Below are 14,525 nucleotides of genomic sequence, written 5' to 3'. Positions count from 1 at the left end.
GCGGAAATGTAACATTTGCTAAGTGACGTCCCAGGTCAGAGATATGGACATTATTTTACACAAGTACGCTAAAATAGTTAAAATATAAGGTGTGTCATATACTAACTAACTATAGAGATAAAATCTTTTGTCTTCATTTTTTTTTTAAATTTACCTAAAATTTTAAAACCTTCTAAAAACTACTAATTTATAATAGACCTTCGTTCTAAAGTCATACCTACTATATCCCCTCATTTCTGATTTGATTACGTAGACTGTAGAGAATCTTCGAGAATATAGCTCCCATAATCGCTCAAGATTTCAGATTTACTAAGGATTTCTTTAGTAGGTCCAAATCTGAAATCTTGAGCGATTTATTGAGAGGATGACAAAATAATGATAATTCTTGATAGTGCTCTTAACCAATAAGCGAAAGCGATAATATTTGTATATTCATATGAAAAGTAAACACATTAAAACCCCAACATTCTCTTATAAAATTAACTCCGTGCAACTCAATCAATCAAACCCAGAAGCTTAGCTCCGCGATTATCACCGCGACATCTTTTATTTCGCTGTCACTCCAATAAATAATAAGCTCGTTTAGTTGGGATGATGCGACGCCCAGCCACAGAGTAAGGAGTATAAGGACCAGAGAGGAAGCTGCATATAAACGGCTCGCTACGCGTACACACATCATAGCGCAGCGATGTGTGCGTGAGCTCTCACCGACAGGTTCAAACTTTGAAATTCAAACTGGTTCTATCCGGGTACAAACTGTTTTGTGCTGGTCCAGTCCAAGGACAATCGAATGGGCTGTTAGTCATGCTCAATTAAGCAAATAGACATGTAGATTTTTACTGATTGATATTCGTAAAAAAACATTTTTTTTTAGAATTACTAACTACAAATCTTTAGCAAATCGGGTCTGTGGGACGGGAAACTACCCTCTCCACTCCCACCTGCACCCCCTAAATCCTCAATGATTCAACGTTTGCCAGAGTGCTCTTTAGGGTCTTAGAATTTTATTATCTTTTTAGAGTATTAAATGTGTTTTACTATTTAATACAATCTTGCTGTATGCCATACAAAATTTTTATTTTCCCCTAACTTTTTCACATGCAACAGGTGACAACCCTATCAGAATAGGTGTAAATTTTGGACGCTGTTAGGAAGCTTTCCCTCTGCATGGATCTTTACTCATGTGGCCCAGGCATGTGTGTGTGTGTGCTGTTAAAATGTATTCATTTGCGCAAGCCCGTCTAAACACATAAATCAACACTGCCTTGGGCGGCTTATTAATATTTGCTGTGTTATACGATGTAGAGTTACTGGATGAGGCAACTGTTTATGTATAGAATATTACTAGCTCTTCTCCTCTTTATTCCCTACTAGCTGATGCCCACGACTTCGTCCGCGTGGAATTAGGTTTAAAAATCCCGTGGGATCTCTTTGATTTTCCGGGATGAAAAGTAGCCTATGTCACTCTCCAGGTCTTTATCTATACCTATGCAAAAAAACACGTCAATCCGTTGCACCGTTGCGACCAAAAAACTCCTTATTATAAAGGCGATAGAACACGCATAGAGAGCCAACGTCTCTGCGGTGCTCCAGGCTTTTCAACGAGCCGGTCGAATAGCCCGCCTTTGGATCCGTCCTGCGTTTGGATGAGTTGGAGTTGGTCGTTATGTGGATAGTACCTAGTGAAAATACAAAACCTACCGCTTCTAGTGAACATATATCTGCATTCGTGATATAAGTACGACGCTATCTGAAGCAAAGTTGCGGTCCAGTACGGAGAAAGAGCCGTATAAGTTTGTTTGTTTGTACAGTCTCAATAAACCTTGCTGTAATCATTTCTACATAAAGTTGCAATTCCTTTCCGTTTGAAGGTAAGTAATTTGGAATCTTCATCATCACCATCAACCGATAGACGTCCACTGCTGGACATTGCCTCTTGTAGGGACTTCCACGCGGTCTTGCGCCGCCTGAATCCAGCGGCTCCCTGATGTCGTCCGTACACCTAGTGCGAGGTCTTCCCACGCTGCACTTTCCGGTGCAAGGTAGCCAATAGCCATTCCATCACCTTGGGACCCCAACGTCGATAGGTTTTTCGAACTATGTGCCTTGCCCATTGCCACTTCAGCTTCGCCACCCGTTGAGCTAAGTCAGTTGCAATTTGCAATTATTTCATCATAACCACCTATCGCCGGCTTAATACTGACCACGGGTCTCCTCTCAGGATGGGAACGGTTTGGCTAAAGTCTACCACGCCGGCCAACTGCGGATGGGCAGTTCACACACTTTTGAGAACATTATGGAGAACTCTCAGCCATGCAGGTTTCATGCATATTTTCCTGTTAAAACAATTAGGGTAATTCCGGGGGAGATGGCCGTACGGTAGAGATGGCCAATACACAAAAAATCGACAAGTATACAGTAAATGGCACTAATATCAGTTTAGTACGCTTCCTTTCGCGACCGGCGACAGGTTTCCGTGTGTTTTTGTCAAAAAAGTACATGAAAATGTAAGTAAATTCCACTTTTTTGGTTGATTAAACATTTCATATAAGGCAAGGGGTTATCATAATACGTGGTGGCAAAAAGATTTTACAATATTTGCATGTTTTAGCACAGTTATTGTAAAGTAATTAAGTTTCCACGCATTTAAACCTATAAATTATAAATCATAATTGCGTGTTTCTTTTTTTAATTCATATGGCCATCTCTCCCGGACAATCGGGATAGATGGCCTTTTGTTAGAAAATGCAAAGCCATTCGGAGGATCTCAGACAGTAGCTGTGAAGAAGTTCCCTTCTCCCTTTGTGATACTTCTGAAAGTGAGAATGAAGACAACGAAGAAGATAACTGTAGAGGTTGTGGATAAAATAATCACAAGACCCAACTCGTCGAAGACTGGCTGCAATGTAATATTTGTATGCTTTGGACGCATGAAAAATGTACGGAGTTTGAGGATATGTGCTCTGACTGCGGCAATAAGAAAAAGAAGGAGTTGAAAGGACGTAAGGGCAAAGGGAAAGGGAAAAAGAGTACTGGCTATCTCTCCCCGACTGCTATGGCCATCATACCCGGACAATCTGGGAGAGATGGCCAATCGTAAGTTTTTTATTTCGTGCCAGGTTGATTAGTTTTGTTTATTTTAAGACTGGTTATTGTTAACATTTGATAACAGATATAATTAAAGTTTCGTTTGTGATTAAAGTAATTGTTTGATTTATTATGATTCATTGACAATCAGTCCTCAAAGTTAGTGGGGCCATCTCCCCCGGAATTACCCTAGTGATACTTAAATGCCGAAAAGTTAGAAGTCACGTGCAAAGGATTGAGCCCCGCACCCTCGACTAGGAGGCTGCCGTCTTAACCACTAGGGCTCCAACGCTTTTTTCAATTCGAAATTATTGTTTGAATTATGTCAAAAGAAAACATTTACTTTTTCTGGTGGAAGGCTTCGGCCGTGGCTAGTTACCACCCCAAAACCGTGCCGCTAAGCTGACAAGTCGAGATAGCAATCGGGGAGGGAACACCCCACCCCGCACAGCCCCCGCGCTAACCCGGTGCGGGCGAACGCGAGTGACGTGCGGGTGTGCCGCGCGTCCCTCCGCCTCATTGCCATCTTGACCTGTCGCGTACTATATGTAGATATGTATTTGAGTTTATAATGTTTAGATGTCATTGCAACTCAAACTTAGAAATGAATGAATTCATCGGGAATCAAACCCACGACCTCCGATTTATAAGAACACTAGTAGTTTACCTACCATTACTGTATGTCGTCGATGAATCATTTCGTTTTATGTCACATAAAATAAAACGAAAAATGACGAAATTTACTCCTTACGAAATGAAAATGCAATATTTTTAGAAATGTATTTATTTTTCATTTTATTGTGCTTCTCATATATTGGGCACCATTCGCCCCAAAATTTAATTGTAAGTAATAGTGATGCTTTGAAACTATACAATGCGAAAACATAAAATAAATACCACTTAAATAGGTAATAATAAAAATAATTCAAAACAGAAAACAAGAATAACAAAGACTGTATTTTATTTCAACAAAATCTTGATCCTCTTTAAATACAAAAAAAAACCACTAAAAAAGTACCTATTCATACAATTCTATTGGATGGGACTTAAATGTATGAAATATAAAAGTTCACATTTTTATATTCTGTATTCATATTTAAATACAACATTATGGCTCCGATATAAATAAATAAATTATTTCTTAATGATGACCATTAATTAAAAATAATTAATTATCCTGTTTTACCAAACTTGTGTTTAATATAAATGATTGTAGCAAAAACTGCTGTAAATTGGTATTTGCATAATAGTTCTTCCTTCTCACGAGGGCGAGTGACTCATGCTTGTGTTGTCGTATCGGTATAAGTAAGGTAAAGTAAATGTGTGCGTTTGCGAGCGCTTGCTGGCGACTGATTGGTCCAACATGCACGCACACATGTCCATCTATACGACGTAACAACAAGTAAAGTTCACTCGCCTTCGTGAATTGCAAGAACTGTACCACGAAACTTTCACTTTGTTGTCTGTCTATCTGTCAAGAAACCTACAGGGTACTTCCCGTTGACCTAGAATCATGAAATTTGGCAGGTAGGTAGGTTTCTAGCAGACATTAGGGGAAAAATCTGAAAACCGTGAATTTGTTGTTACATCACACAAAACAAATTAAAATGTGGTCATGAACTAACAATTAGTATTTTCAATTATCAAAGAAAGATAACTATATCAAGTGGGTAATCATATTAAGGGCTTCACCTGTGGATTCTAAAACAGATTTTTATTTATTTTTATGATACATAGTTTTTGATTTATCGTGCAAAATGTTGAAAAAATACGACTGTACTACGGAACCCTCGGTGCGCGAGCCTGACTCGCACTTGGCCGGTTTTTAATAAACGAAAACACAATTTCATAGAAATACATTGTGTAGAATCATAACACATGCGTGAGCTTGTAACATACGTTCTACAACCCTTACACAAAAAGTGAAAGGTTCACGAAATATTAGTACAGTACAATTTTTCTTTGGGAAGATAATATTAGGCCAGAAAATAGGGCCATATTTTTTACTGGTAAAGTTATTTCAGTTCGTTTATTACAGTACCTACTAGCATATGAAGGTATTTTATGCATACATACAGTTGCAAGAGGTTAAACACAATTTTCGCAATAGGCAGGTACTAAAATGCGTGTAGTGATGACATCAGCATTTATCAATGCATACGGCTGAATCTGAATCGTTTTTTAGTATTGAAAAATGCAGCTTTTTGTTGTTGCAGCCGTATGCGATCATATAATGCAGAACTAGCTGATGAGTAATACAACTTGCGTGCCACGTTGATGGTAGGTAGTCTTCACGCAAGTGCCAACAACAATTGTACAACGTTTCAACTCAATCGGAGGAATGATATACGTATGCATATGTAACGAACAGAGACGGACAAACATTAATTTTAAATATTATCATTATGTAAAAATTGACATTATGTGTAAAGAAATTGGAAGATAATTAAAAAAATGAATTTTAAAACTATTTTGAAATGGAGGAACTTTAATACTGTAGGTTAATTCATCGATACTTAGTAAATTATCTACAAGAGGAATTTTGAATTCGTAGCACCAGTTAAGTATAAATAAATGAAATTATACATTTGAAAAAAATTTGCTCTGGACATAATAAAATATGATCAAAATTGTTATGCAGATAATTTCATTGTGATATGATGATAAAATTCAAGTCACTATAGCTAACTTATCTACCTATTTTTTTTACAATATCTACAAATTTAGGAAATTCCATGATTTACAATTCATCTTTTTACATTAAATCAAACAAATGTGTATTAATAATAATTATAATTTGATACATAGTTGCGATAATTTTAGGACTAGCTCAATATAACTTACTAGGACAAAATGACTACTAACTATTCATGGTCACATGACATGACGTTTGTACAAAATCTTCTATATTCAATTAAATACTCACAATGTAAAATCAGTACCAAGGAAGCTAAATACAAATTAGGTAAGTATTATTGCTAACCGGAAAGACGTCTGCTAATTAGTTTGTACAGTACATCGTAGAAATATACTACTAGGTATCCCTAAGCTCCATAATAATTCACAAACACTATTTCAGAAAAAGGCAAAAGGCCATACTGAATATCAGTGAGAGTAGGCCATTAAGAAGTAAACCTAATAAATGCTTGGAATTATAGTAAAAATTCATTTTATCACTCCATATGGAACCACTAATGCACGATCACTGAGTCTGAAAATTCCTCTCGTTCATGATAAGGGTATTTCTGCTGATAGACGATGTCGGGAGGAAGCCCTGGTACCACACGTACCACAGGTATTATTGCTGTAGCCTGAATCGGAGCCGAAGGAAGAATCTCCGCTGGGAGGCTTGGGTGATGCTCTAGGAGCTCTCCAGCAGTTAATCCCTGGCAATTCCCCTCCAGGCCATGCACCTCCTGCTCCTATTGGCATTGGACCTGGAGGCCTAGCTCCAACCGTACCAACTTGTGGGTACAATCTTAATAACGCATCCAAGAGTACTCCTTCGTGAAATTCTGAAGGGTCTGGAGGATGTATGTGACGTGGCATTCTATGTTGTGCTCGTCTTCGTTCAAGAGACTTTGGTCTTCTGTCTAGACGTTGTTGTCTCGGCCGATGGGGTAAAGACTGTGGTGCAGGCGGCCTCGAACATGTTCGACATGGCACCGCTTCGCCGACAAGACTTAACTCGTCTTCAGCGAAGTGATCGTCGCTGTGGATGGAATCGTCGGACCTGTGAGGTAACTCTTCATACAGAGGAGCCCCGCAAGTTTCTCCAACACATGAGTTGCCTCCTCTCCATGAACCGCCTGTGTCGCAGACGAAGACCCTCCCTTGGCAGTTAGGCCGCTTTGTCTCGACCATCTGGAAAAGAGAGAAGCATATATTAGTAAGTGAAATAATAACCGTTTGGTCAGAATTATAATAGTTCCCACCAAGGGCGTCGCCAGCCGATGGCGCAGGGGGGGGCAAGTTGACTTTACATACTACAATTCATACTTTTCTCATTCTCTATGAATGAGAAAAGTAGGTATGAATTGTAGGTATTCTGTGACAGTACAGAGTCCAATGTGTAAAGCTACACGAGCACGAGTTCTTGACTATGCAATAAAAAACTTGTAAATAAGTTATAATAACATTTATTAGAAAAATAGAATAAAAAGGAGTTTGAATTTGAATAAGTGTACAGCGTACAGCGTATTTGTTTTAATTATCAGATTTTAATATTATAATGGTCGTTGTTTGTTTATATTAGGTTAATTAAAATATAATTTTCGGGGATTCATTGTAAACTTCTCGACCACTTTATTATTAAAATCTTGTAAGTTTCCATGTATAAGTTTTCGGTGCACACTCATCATGGCCAAACCATTGAGGCGATTTTCACTCATAGTGCTTCTTAGCCAGGTTTTTAGTCTCCTGAGGCTGCTAAACGATCGCTCTACCGTACACGTCGTGCATGGAAGAGCGATCAAAATTTTCAACGCTTTTTCCGTGTCGGGAAAGAAGGTTTTTGCTTCTTTTAGGATATCAACAACGGTTTGATCTGTTGAGTTTGGTTTATTATGCCAGAATTGCTGCCAAAGCTCGACTTCAATTTTTATGTTTGGTAAATTATAAAACTGAGCGATAGTTTCACAAGTTTCTGTGAGATTTTCGACTGACATCGTTTGCATTTGTGTGGGGTGTAATTTAGATAAAGCAAATGATGGAGTATTTTCTTCAGCAAAGCGTGTTTCAAGCGATGTAATAACGGAGTCCAAGTATGGTATTATTAATGATCTTTTCCAGAATTCTGAAGGGCTTTCTGCTGGGTGATTGCTTCGATGACATTGTTTCCCAACAATGCGCGGCATTGAAGTGATATCCTCGTCCAGGCCGACTTTCTCCGCAACAACAGTAGCATCCTTTATAATTTCATCTGTGACTCTTTCGGGATTATCACGGTGGCTCTTAAGCAATTGCAAAATGCGTTTGACGTGTTGCGAGGCCTTAACCACATCCAAAGCTATGGATTGGAGTGCGTTGACAACAGGTTCTAACAAAGCAGAGTATTTAGCTATCAAAGTAATACAAAGTATAAACGAAATTTTGAAAGCAGCCGCATGGAGTTGAAAGGCATTTTTTCGAGTAGCACTGTTTCCTTCACGCGATAAGTTTTCTAAGGCTTCCAATATAACAGGAAAATTCTCCTTAAATACTCTGATAGTTTTATGTTTCTCACTCCATCTTGTTTCGCAGAGCCTGGCAATATTAGGTACCAATTTTCTTCTCAAAACAGATTCCCGAAAAAAATTAATAATATCTTTAGTGGTTCCCATGGTGTTTCGAATTTCAGGAAGAATATTGAGATCATTTATTACCAGATTCAGTTTATGGGACGAGCAATGAAAGAACAGTGCTTTGGTATATTTTTTGCGAAGGATCGCTTGTACTCCACTGTCTTTTCCGGACATCGTCGAACAACCGTCAAATCCAAAACCAACGCATTTATCAGCAGGATTAAGGTCTTCTTTTGTCAGAAACTCATCGATGCAATATGCAATAGATTTCGCATCCAGACCTTTCAGCTCAACAAATCCGACGAACATTTCTTGGACCTCATTGGCTTCCTCGTCAAAATATCGCAGCCCAATCGATAATTGTTCAGTACCGGAAATATCAGCTGTTTCGTCTGCTAACACACTATAAGCTTCTGCTTCTTTTACTTTTTTCACAATGTCTGCCTTAATAACATCTCCACAAATTGCGATAATTTCATTTTGAATAGCAATCGATCGATAGCTTGCATTCTTTTTCCCATGCTCAATGTGTTTCTTCAAAACTAAATCTCCCGCGTCAATTCGTAGCTTGTATAAGTCCTCGAGAATACCTTCGCCATAATGTTTTCCTCTCAGAGCTAAGTCGTGCGACCCGCAAAACGTAATGCAGGAAATAATAGATGTTATAATTTTTCGGTTTTCTTCAATAATGCCCCAGGAGTATTTGTTGAGTTGTAAATCTACAGGCACACTTCCAAGAAATGATTTAGCGGCTTCCAGTGCCATCTTATGGAAGTGGGTTTCCATGTGCTTTTTGCAATGCTCGTGAATATCTTTGAACTTACAAAACGGCCTTATGATAAATGACCCTAATACGCCTCTAAAAGAATTTGGATTTGGCGGGAACAATGTACAATATTTACAAAAGGCTCCTTTTTGGTGCCTGGAATAGGCCAACCATGGAGAGTACGTTTCCAACCATGAATAATTGAATTTCCTCTTCAAATGTTTAGCGTCTTCCGCAAAGTCATACGTCGCAGACGGAGACCAAGTGTTTTCAAGCAATTCTTTCTTCATTTCAGTCGATAACATTGATGCTTGTCCAATAAATTTACCGATGTCATTTTCGTTGCAGTCATTTATCGAAGAGTCGGGAACTAAGTTCGGTTCTTTGGATGTGCTAGGTCTCGCCAGGTCACCCACGGAATCATCGCTGTCACTGCTTACTCCTTCAGGTTTCTTTCTTTTTAAAACTGCAAAATAAAATATTTGAAATAGCAACAACTTCTTCTGGTCCGCAATTCACATTGAAAGCATAAATGCCCTTCAAGACGGCGGCAGGCTCGAGCCCGCGCAAGGACTAGCGTCAACGATATTTTTTATATCAGCAGTCCTAGCTATTTCGAGCGGCTTAACCGCCGCGGCTATGCTCGCGCGGTCTCTCTCGGGCATCCTCGCTCGAGCACTCTAGAGCGGGCGCGACGACACGCGCGCCGGAGTCTCAAGCATACGCGAGCCGACTGTGCCGAATCGGCACTGCCGATATTCATTCATACAATTTTCTACTTTAAGCTATGTTAATACGGTCCTATTTTCGATTGAACCATTAAATTAAGCAATTTTCCTATTGGTTTAAACTGACGACCCTTAAGAATCGGATATCGTGCCTAGAAACGGATCTTTGCGATTTTAAAAACCGATGCAAAATCAGCATTTATAATCAAATCAATTGACGTTATTTTACGGACGGAAAATACGAAAGCTAAACGCAAGTGATACTCACCAAAAAATTTTCTGATGTCCATATTGATTATGTGGTCACAGCAACTATTTAAATGTGATAATAGCGCACAAAAAAAACGTAAAAGCGGGCAGTGGCAACGCTAACGCACGAATAAATGACAGACAGACGATAAAACAAAGGCGGCTGTGCGGGGGGCGCGGGCGCCACGCGGTTACGTTGTTGCTTTGCTTCCCCACTCCCTCTCTCCCGCTTCAACGATAGAGTAGAGCAGAGCGCAGCGTAGTACGGAATATTAAGAGTGGAATTGGTGAATTCATTCGAGTTTCGACGCACGGGAATGATTGTTCAAGGCTTGAACTTCAAGCAAATTGTACACGACGAATAGGTTAGGATAGATAAATAGGATAGTTAGGTAGTTATGTATGTAGGATAAGGTTAAGATAACAAATAAAGAATTACAAACCCTATTTATCCCCTAGCATAGTAGTAGATAAGCTTATACTGAATGTACAGTTTTATTATAAGTAAGTAGTACCTATGTAATAGTTAGTAATGTTAATAACCTATGTTTAGATTTAAGAATAAAGGCTTACATTGCAATAATATAAGATTAGGATTAAGGAACGGTTATATTATGCATGTAAATAGTCGATAAGCATAGGTGATAGAAAGAGAAATATTAGTACGAAAGAGATAGATACAGCAGATAGATAGAAAGAGATGACAAATAAAGTCACCCCACTCTGCGTCGACCGCTCGTCACAGTTAATAGCGATGTAAGTACGCCCCGCGAGTATAAATATAGCCCTCCTGGGCGACGTCCGTCATTCTCGCGGCGGCAGCGGTACGAGCAAGACTAACAGAGCAGAAGCGCTCTGCAGACGAGCCATCGACGACAGGGGCGGCGGTTCTTCCGGCACAATTGGACTTTTATTTCGCCTCCCCCACGCATGTGTGCATGGTAAAGTAAAGAGACAACCCGACTGATAGGAATCAGTGCACGTTCAGGCACCGTCCTGAACACAAATCAACTCAAATACTTAGGACTTTGGTTGCATTATATTTGGCAACTTTTTTAGAATCTCTAGGGGGGGGCAGCTGCCCCTCCCTGCCCCCCCTTGGCGACGCCCTTGGTTCCCACACGTTTCTTGGCTTTGTCCTAATATAGGTGATTCTTTCTTTTCTGACTATCAAAAAGAGTAATTTATTACCTATTTTGAATAAATCATTTGACTTTGACTTTGACTTTTGTAAACAACAAATCGAAAAACAAAAGCAAGAAAGGCATCGGATTGTACTTGCTGCGAGCATTTAAATCAATTGACGTTGTCGAAGCTTATGCGTTAAAATTCTATTTCAATAGAAACTTCTAAGTTCCAATTCTCTCAATCTTTACAATTTTATGGGTGAACGTGCTTTTAATTAAATTGGCAACCAATTATCAAGTTGCAGTCAATTTTCTCAATCATTATTAAAAATCTCTTCCCTGATTCTTTTCAAGAAGTTTTTTAATGTTTGATATGAAAAGCGAGCAAATGAGCAGGTGAGTTACTTGATGTTAAGTGATTACCGTCGCCCATGAAAATATTTTGCGTATAAATCACCAATGCGTTGCTGGCTTTTTAAGAATTTATACAACTGTGAACTAATCCTTGAATAAACCCACATCATAGCGGGAATATCACCGACAAGAACTCGTATCACAATTTGTATATACGTAGCAGGAATGGAGGATTAAATAAAAGAGTTCATTGCTTAAAAAGGAATAGATTTTTACAGTCCTGGTAAATTATTATGAAATCTATAGATGTTAGTATCCTCACCTCCAGTTGTGGTTCCATTTCAGGCAGATGTGGCAACGGTGGTCGTCTCGGCATATCCTGCAGGTCCTCGTACAACGGAGCCGGTGGAGGTGCCCGCCTTTGCGAACCCGTGCTCTGGGTCGGTGCTGAAGACTTGGATGGCAGGAGATGCGTCACTTTTCGTTTGTGTCTGGGGACAAAAATCAAAATTAATTATACCCACTAGATTAATGGTCTTGTAAAATTGAATTGGTATAGATATAAGATCTATCACATCTATTGTGTCTGATCCACAGATATTTTCGACGCGTCGTAACACGTCGAAAGTATCTGGTCTGGTCTGGTATCGAAGGTGCTGGAACACAGCATTCGTTATGCAAGTTTTTGATTGTTATACTATTCTAAATGAAATATTTTGAACAACCATATTATCATTATGATTGTTCATATTTATTAAAAATTAAAATAGGATTTAAATAAACAAAAATAGGATATGACATAAGACGATGAACCTACGATTATTCTAGTAAATGTTTTCTTTTAACAAATTGTCTTAAAAAACAAAGTGTCTATCCGCACCGGGCATTCTGAGAGGAGATCCGTGCTCAATAGTGAGCCGGCGATACGTTGATCATAATCATCATCATCATGGTTCATCATCATTATCATCATCAACCGTAGACGTCCACTGCTGGACATAGCTCTCTTGTAGGGACTTCCACACGCCACGGTCTTTCGCCTCCTGAATCCAGCGGCTCCCTGCGACTCGTCTGATGTCGTCCGTCCACCTAGTGGGGGGTCTTCCAACGGTAACGGGAGGTCGCCATTCCAGCACCTTGGGACCCCGACGTCTATCGGTTTTACGAACTATGTGCCCTGCCCGTGATGATGATGATGATGAAATAAAGATAACAAAGTACAAGTAAATGGAAGCGAAGTTACTCAGGAGCTATTTAATATCTACCACGCTATCTTCACACAAGATTGTTATGTGTTTTATTGCTACGAACTTATTATATTATGAATTATGGTTGAAAAACCAGAGAAGTGGGAGTCAGACTCGCGCACTGAGAGTTCCGTACTACAATCGTATTTTATCGACATTTCGCACGATAAATCAAAAACTATTTTGCCTATAAATAAATAAAAAGACAGACAGACAACAAAGTGATCCTTTAAGGGTTCCGATTTTCCTTTTGAGGTACGGAACCCCAAAAAAACCGGCCAAGTGGGAGTCAAACTTGCGCACCGAGGGTTCCGCAATAGGGTATTCTTTTCGACATTATCAAAGCACGATAAATCAAAAACTACTAGGTATGCATAAAAATAAATAAAAATCTGTTTTGGAATGTAGAAGTAAATCAATTTCATATGTAACTCCACTTGGTATAGTTATCTTGATGTACCTACTTTGAAAATCAAAAATTCTTACTAATAACATATTTTTGGGATGTAAGCACAAATTCACGATTTTCGGATTTTTTTCCTTTACTTGTACTATAAGACCTACCTAACTGCCTTTCATGATTCTAGGTCAACGGGAAGTACCCTATGGGTTTTCTTGACAGACACAATAGACAGTGATCATATAAGGCTGATATGATCACTGTCTATCGTGTCCTTATATTATAAGGGATCCTTTTTACTTTTGAGGTACGGAACCCTAAAAAACTAACAATAGCAATTATTTGATTTGAAGCCACTTGTAGCCGTTGCGTGCGTATCTTGATATCTCCATTAATATTTGTCCGAGAACGGTATTGTATCTCGGATCTAACGCATTTTGCGGTACAAGATACCATAATATTTAACTGTACTCAGAATTTGTTGGATATAGTATGGACATACTGGTATAATTTGTATTTTTATCTGATTGTGACACCTTAGAAAGGTGTGTGGTAAATGTGTAAAAGTAGCGATTTGTTTATATGTTAGGCGTGTTCCTATCTGATTATTCCATAATGTTATAAAGATTCCTTAAGTGCTTATAATAAATCTCTGTTGTTAAAATTATCTAAAGGAACAATGTGTTTTTGGTGTACATATTTTGAGAGGTAAAAATTAACCAGTTTTATTTACTGGTTATTTTAAGATATAAGTAAGCGAGAGGAAATTGTTATATAATGTTTTTATCACTTCCACATGCAGAAAAGTAAAGATGTTCTTCGGAATTTATATGATTGAACTACAACACTACGAGTATACAGGATGTAACCAGAACGCTAGCAATAGCAGCTTATTTCAAAATTTATTATGGATGACCATTTCAGCTAAATGAAATCATCATGTATTTGCTATTAATTAAAATGTGATTTATTATTAATATTATGTAAATCTTTTATTAACTAAGTATAAATATTGAATGATAAAGCTGAAATCAGTAGCCTCGTTGTTTCGAAATGTAGATTTTTAACAAAGTAACGGAAGTTCGAATATTAAACAAGTTCATGCGATATTTTAATGTAGATAACGGGCTTGAAATTTATGTAGTCCACGCGGACAAAGTCGCGGGACTAAGCTAGTTTAACATTATATCGTCGATTCAGGATCAAACCGAGAGATTCCTTTCTGGTATTGTTGGCATAGGGTGAAAGAAAAACTGGCCAATTCACCACTTTGTCGGCGTGATTA

The 14,525-nt window shown here is 38.6% G+C and overlaps 2 protein-coding genes across 9 annotated transcripts in view; both read right to left on the bottom strand.

The window, feature by feature from the left end:
- Nucleotides 1-3,867: 3,867 nt before the first annotated feature.
- Nucleotides 3,868-14,525, bottom strand: part of pxb — a 251,761-nt gene continuing 241,103 nt past the window's right edge. For all 8 annotated transcript variants that reach the window (XM_069504610.1, XM_069504611.1, XM_069504614.1 and 5 more), the window contains 2 exons: nucleotides 11,916-12,084; nucleotides 3,868-6,951 (listed from right to left, as the gene is read on the bottom strand). In XM_069504610.1, coding sequence (XP_069360711.1) covers nucleotides 6,316-6,951; nucleotides 11,916-12,084 — 805 coding nt within the window. In that variant the 3' untranslated portion in view covers nucleotides 3,868-6,315. The remainder of the gene's footprint in view (nucleotides 6,952-11,915; nucleotides 12,085-14,525) is intronic.
- On the bottom strand, nucleotides 7,211-11,207 carry LOC117990431 (zinc finger MYM-type protein 1-like). Its single transcript, XM_034977870.2, has 2 exons — nucleotides 10,132-11,207; nucleotides 7,211-9,601 (listed from the first exon to the last, which is right to left on the bottom strand). Exons 1-2 carry the CDS (start codon nucleotides 10,151-10,153, stop codon nucleotides 7,344-7,346), a joined length of 2,280 nt encoding a protein of 759 aa, XP_034833761.1. The 5' UTR covers nucleotides 10,154-11,207; the 3' UTR covers nucleotides 7,211-7,343.

Source organism: Maniola hyperantus, chromosome 18, assembly GCF_902806685.2.
Source record: "Maniola hyperantus chromosome 18, iAphHyp1.2, whole genome shotgun sequence".
Lineage (NCBI taxonomy): Eukaryota > Metazoa > Arthropoda > Insecta > Lepidoptera > Nymphalidae > Maniola > Maniola hyperantus.
The sequence above is the reverse complement of the archived record's forward strand: the minus strand, read 5'-3'. Positions and strand labels throughout refer to the sequence as shown.